At 39.4% G+C, this 6,758-nt stretch overlaps 1 protein-coding gene across 1 annotated transcript; it reads left to right on the forward strand.

The window, feature by feature from the left end:
• The first annotated feature begins 796 nt into the window (after positions 1-796).
• Positions 797-5,003, forward strand: LOC139466584 (uncharacterized). Its single transcript, XM_071248177.1, has 2 exons — positions 797-907; positions 3,985-5,003. Exons 1-2 carry the CDS (start codon positions 797-799, stop codon positions 4,891-4,893), a joined length of 1,020 nt encoding a protein of 339 aa, XP_071104278.1. The 3' UTR covers positions 4,894-5,003.
• Positions 5,004-6,758: the final 1,755 nt, after the last annotated feature.

The raw sequence follows: 6,758 nt of genomic DNA on the forward strand, positions 1-6,758 counted from the left end.
TAAATGAATTGAATAATTCCAAATTAAACAACAATCAAACGTGGAACACCTTCACTACACCGAGGAATAAATGCTGTCACTGTCAATGGATGATATCAAAATGATGTCTTGTTTGTTTGTTTGTTTGTTGTTTAACGCCGCACTCAGCAATATTCCAGCTTTATGACGGCGGTCTGTAAATAATCGAGTTTGGACCAGATAATCCACTGATTGAAATCATAAGCATCGATCTACGCATTTGGATACCATGACATGGATCAACCAAGTCAGCGAGCTTGACGATATGATCCCGTTAGTCGCCTCTAACGACAAGCTTAGACTCGATTATTTACAGTTGCACATAGCTTGAATATTGGGTACAATGTGTAAAGCCCATTTCTGGTGACCCCCAGTCGGGATATTGCTGGAATATTGCTAAAAGCGGCGTAAAACCATACTCACTCACTCAAATACATTTTGATTTTGAAAACAATGCGTTGCATGCAGAAAAAGCAATTTCATGACAGAGATACAAATTTGTCAATATGATAATAAAAATAAACATCTTACACCTGACCGAATCAATTTTTAAAAGGCCGATTAGAAAGAGAACATTGGATCGATAAAAGTTTCCCCCGACAGGAAGCCAAGACATACTTGTGCCATTGCTAATCTATAACGTTTCTGGAAAATCTATCAAGAGTTCATTTTTTAAATTTTTTTTAATGGATGCCAATTATATATATACCCTCGTTGTTTACTGCAGTACCAAGCTCAGAGAGGCAGAGCCTTCCTCTGCAGACATCCATCTACGCTGATGTCCCGGAAACGGAAGTTGTGGTTGCTATGGCTTCTAGGAATTATGGGATGTCTAAATATGTGCGTGTTGTTCGTGATCCAGATGAACACACCTCTTTTCTTATTCAAGGTAAATATTGATAAATATATTCGACAAAGAAACTTTCACAAACAATTATAACATGCACTATGAACATCCTTAAAACGGATTTTGTATTTACCCACATGATTCCAGGCAAAACAGGTCGCAAACACGACAGGGGCGGTCGGGTAGCCTAGTGGTTAAAGCGTTCGCTCGTCACGCCGAAGAACCGGGTTCGATTCCCGACATGGGTACAATGTGTGAAGCCCATTTCTGGTGTTCCCCGCCGTGATATTGCTGGAATATTGTTAAAAGCGGCTGTAAACCATACTCACTCACTCACTCACTCATCCAAACACGACAGGCTTGCAGAATCCGACTTATGAGGACCTGGATGATTGTCTGCTGATGTGCTCCGACGGCTTGGGTCGTTGTTCATGTTATCAATCACCGGTTTGCCTGGCACAGACTCGATTATTGACCTTCCACGTGACAGAGATGTAATATGGACACTTGTACAAACACATAATCACATTTTCACTGGTACATCTGGAAATACGATTCACCAAATCACCGGTTCGTTGTTTAACGCCGCACTCGACGAGGTCCAGACAATTCAGTGATTGGCATCATTAGCATCGATCCACGCAATTGGGATACGATAACATGCATCAACCAAGTCAGCGAGCCTGTCCGCCCCATCCCGTTAGTCGTCTGACACGACAAGCATGGGTTGCTGAAGACCAATTCTAACCCTGATTTTCACGGGGAGCGTTAGGGCAAGAAGCGTCAGCTTGAGATTTCCCACATTGTGCACGTGAAGCCCATTACTTGTGCACCCACCTACATCGTTATATGTCTTAAATATCACTTACCGTATTCGACGTTATTAGCGCCCAGGGCGCTCTCAAAATTAGAAATAGGGGACTCTTATTGGAAGATTAGTTTGGTGGAAAAAAACAGAGTTGAAAGATACATTGTGTGGTTTATGCTGACGGCCTGAACTGTTTATATACGAGAGATATATTTTTCCAGAATTTAATTGCCCATAATTAAGGGTGAATATAACACACGAGTGCGTATTATACACGAATAAATAAGTCTTGTGTATATTGATCAATCGGAAGGAATGCTAATTGGGACTGTTCACTTGCCAATATATTAGCAAATATCGCCGTGGGCGCTTATTAGAGCGGGGCGCTTATTACTTCGAATACGGTAAGCGGCGTGAAACGCAACTCAGATGGTATAATTTATTTCAGTTTCACTGACTGGGACATCAGATCTTACTCGCTATCAATGTCATGGGATTGGGTATCTTAGTGGTCAAGAGATTCGTTTATCACTCAAGGTCAAAGTTTGACACCTCATTGGTGTCCCCGCAGTGATTTTGTTTGATAAGACTGATGTAATAAATTCATATTCACTCAGTTTTGAACGTAAATGCACCCCTACCCTCACCTTTTGTAATTTACAAGGACATAAATAATAGATACTACACATTTTGAAGACAAGTTATGTTGTATCGTACAGCCATGCCGTAGTGAAGACAACCAACATATCGATTAGCCTCTTCATGTAATATTTACATGAAACACCGATCAGAATAACCATACTTTTACCTCGAGGCTAAGAAAAGGATTGTATATCGTATGTACGATAGGTCACGTGGCCACTTCAGTACCGTATAAAGAATGATTGATTTATTGACTGAGAAGGATTGTCTCAGCTTCCAGATGATACCAACAAACCTTTGCTGTCACACCAATATATCCCTATGTCTGTTAATTGCACAAATCTAAAAAGTACTCAAGGAAATGAAAAAAACAACTGTTTTGCTGGATTTATTAATCGATACAAAGCATTACGTACATGTAAATACGAAATAACAAAACAACTGGAAAAGTACTAGTCTGGATTTGCTAGTTTTATCTCAGTGCTCAATACAAAATGTACTTTACAGGAGGTAATTTGTAGGCACTTTCAACATTCAAAAATAAAACTAAGTCCAAATTGACATGGCAGAAACAGGCTATAGGCATTATGCAAATTAGCCTGGAAAAAAGTTATCAAAATAACAATAAAAATAACAGCTATGTTTATGTACATAATATTAATGACATGTAAGTTGTTGTTTGAGAAGGGAATATGTTACTTTTACGTTCTGTAATTTTGACGATGATTCACTATCCCACAATGCCACTCACAAATCACTAACCACTGAGAAATCACATGCACGTGGGTTTCAAGCACCTGTTTTCACCTGTCGTCAAGGTGTCATAGGTCATGGACATTCACCTTGATCTACTAACACCTGGTTATGCTCAGTTTCACAATAGTCTGTTTTGTTCATATTTGTACACACTTTTACCTGTAAAAAGACATAAAAACCTTTGATACGCTGTATTTGTGCCAAGGCCCAATTAGTACTAATTGAGTTGTTTGAATGTTTATATATTTTGAATATTAACTGCATTTATTTAAAATCTGAGATCGAAAAAACAGTTTTTTTTTCATTTCCGTGAGTACTTTTAGTTAGGCATTGTAAATGCAATAGTAAAAGTCGACAAATGGCAAGACGTGTTTGGTTTTTTCAAGGCCATAACTAACTAAATTGTCCATATTGGAATCATTAAGGTGACCAAGTATCCAAAAAGGATCAAATGAGAGAGAAGTACCATAATACCAAATATGATAAAGATATCGGAACCACTAAAGGATACTTATGGCGGCCATTTTGGATGGCCCTATAGCCATAAATGATTGCACTGGGATGAAGAACCTGTGTGCCAAATTTCGTGTTTTTAACTCAAAGTGAACAATTTAGTCAACAAGCCGCTGAATTGTACCACAAGTTGACACAGTAGAGCGCTCACGAGGACTTGTGCTGTTTGTTTGTTTGTTTGTTGTTTAACGCCGCTCTCAGCAATATTAAAATGCTATATGGCGGCGGTGTGTAAATAATCGAGTATGGACCAGACAATCCAGTGATTGTTATCATGAGCATCCAACGTGTCATCGTACCCCGACGGAGTATTTCCAGACCGCCGTCATACAGCTGGGATATGCTGAGTGCGGCGCTAAACAACAAACACTAATAAAATATGTTTTGTGTTTGTTTAAAGGATCAGTACCCCGACGAGGACACCCAGAGAGGCGGGATTCAGATCACACGAAACCTCTCTCTCGCCATCTACTCCAAAGCTGGCCATAGAGTCTACCAAGCCGGCAACATCACCGCCAATATGACCGTCGTCACTGCCTACTTCGACATCGGAGACTTCGTCAAGGGGAGGCGACTCTTGCGACGCCAGCTTTACGAACAGTGGGCCAATTTCTACGGTCAAATGTTTAATCCTATGGTAATTTACACGGATTCCAGACGGTTTTACAACCACATGAAAAATGTTCGCAAAACCACATTCAGACTGACGAAGTTATTTCTCGTCAATAGGAATAATTTATGGAGCTTTGACATCATGAAAAGGATAAACCAAATATACAAGCAAAAAAATTACCCACGACATTATCCAAACACCGTGAAGCCTGCGTACTCCTCAGCTCAGCATGCCAAATTCGAGCTCCTTGCAGATACCTTGAAACACAAATTCTTTAAGACCGAATTCTACTGCTGGTTAGACATCGGGTATTTCCGTGACGTCTTCACCCGGAAGGATCCATTTGTGCTCATTGCGCCGCCTGATTTGAACTCGAGCCTCGTTGCCGTCACAGAGATAGCGGAACCAGAAATGAACCTCGACTTTATCAACATAGTCTACAATAATAAAGTGTGGATTGGCGGAGGGATGTATGTTGGAACTCCGGACGTATTGCTCCAGCTTGAGAAGGATTATAAGACCGCGGTGCACTATTTACTGGATCAAAATCTGATGAATACTGATCAACAAGTGATGTACGTGTTATTTTCCAAAAACGGAAGGGACGTTTTCAAACCTGTGACACAATTACAGTTTTATCCGGCAAACAATAACTGGTATAGGTTGGGATATTTGTCATACCGAAAAATAAAATAAGTTTAGTTTTTATTTTACTCGGGTTTAAGACAGTGGTATAGTACACCAAAATTCTATTTGCAGAGTTGCGCCCCTTAGTTGTGTCAGGATCGTGCAGATGAATAATGTTAATTTACACAACACTTTTTGTATGTTACTTTGTACCTTCATTTCTCGCGCAGTTACGTGCCTTAGTTGTATCAGGATCCGCTGATCATGAGTCCGAATACCGATTCCCACCTGATTGTGAACCTTGGTCTGTCACCATATATCCGTATTCATCCTGAGACCAGCGTCACTATCGGACTGAACATTATGTTAAACTCGCTCACTCTTTTTGAATAAATGACGAGTGACAAGGCTTGCATGTAAATTAAGCCAACAAAATATGGGAAGGAGTGTCAATGCAACTCAATAGACTAGTTATAATGTAACACAGCAATAGACGAAATTACTTTCAGTGAGAATTCCGGGTTAGAATTGATTCCATTCATTGGTCATGATATTATAATATATTGCTGAGTGAACGTGAAATAAAGTTATTTAACACTTAAAATAATTTCAGTGAGTAATTCCCATTGAGCATCATGACGTCGTGCTGATTGGCTAGTTTATGTCAATAGCAATGTGTCCTGTTGTCAAAATATTATCGGACAAAACACTTTGCTCATGCCCATCTTGAAATGACCCCCGAAATGAGTGTATAGTTTTACAGGGGTATTTACAGTGGACGTTGTTGACCATGTGACCATATACTTGTATTTTGTGGCTGCTGTTTTCTGTGTTACAAGCCCCTGTGATTTTTTCTACATTTAATCTATGTGTAATAAACGGAGGGGCAAAAGAAAATATACCGGCTTTGTTATTTTTGTAATTGAAAATGGAAAGAATTGTAGTAAAATTTGATTAGGTCTATTTATCCACCACTTATTCCCGCACCAGTTTGTAAAAAAGTAATCTGTGGCTGGGTAATTTGTGTAAAAATATGTGGTTCAACAGAGACTGCATCTTCCCGAGGCAAGGGAGTTAACTGGCTATAAAAGTCCAGTTTCCTCCCTTGCCGAACTAAACTGGAATTTCCGGGGTATAGCGTAGCGCCGCCAGTGGTTATTATGAGTTATGTCCCTTCTATGTCCCTTCTATTGACCAATCAGATTCCCCATCGATTATCACTTGCATTTGCTTCAAACAAAATGGCGGCGCCCAGTCAAGACGATCTGATTGATAATCAAAATCTATATTATGATAAAACGGGTCTTACTTCGCAAAATATGACTCCATAACCAGCCCAATTTGGCAAGGGTTGAAACTGGATTTTTATAGTCGGTCAACTCACTTACCTCGTTGAGATATAGAGACTAGGGTAAGATATGAATTTGCAACCACATAACTCCTACCTGCTGTAAATTTGTCCCGAAAAAAGCATATTTATCTTTTTCAAATATAAGATGTCTAAGATACCCATCAGCAGTTGTGTATTATGCTGAAAAATCTTAAAAGCGTTAAATCAAATAATATTTTTTATGAATAAAACCATAAAGAAATAATCTTTGAGGGCTGACTAAGAACCAGTGCATTTTTTTTACGTCAGGCTACCCCACCACCCCTCAATAACTAACACTGACTGGCAGGATATATTGTGTTCTGTAATAGGCCTTACTGGTGGGTGGTAATGAAGCTCGATTAATTGCTGCGACTCTCAGATGACTGCCTTTGATTTTGTCAAGGCAAGAAATATTTCCATATCATAAAAATAGTGTCAACGGACCTAGGAATACACCCATTTGAAAGACTGCAAACACCTTCTATGGCAGGTTTAATCATTTCAATTTACTGAGATCTAAGAATATGGAATTCAATTGAAAATCAAACATTTGACAAAATCA

This window comes from Haliotis cracherodii, unplaced genomic scaffold, assembly GCF_022045235.1.
Source record: "Haliotis cracherodii isolate W230 unplaced genomic scaffold, xgHalCrac1.p SCAF_19, whole genome shotgun sequence".
In the NCBI taxonomy this organism is placed as follows: domain Eukaryota; kingdom Metazoa; phylum Mollusca; class Gastropoda; order Lepetellida; family Haliotidae; genus Haliotis; species Haliotis cracherodii.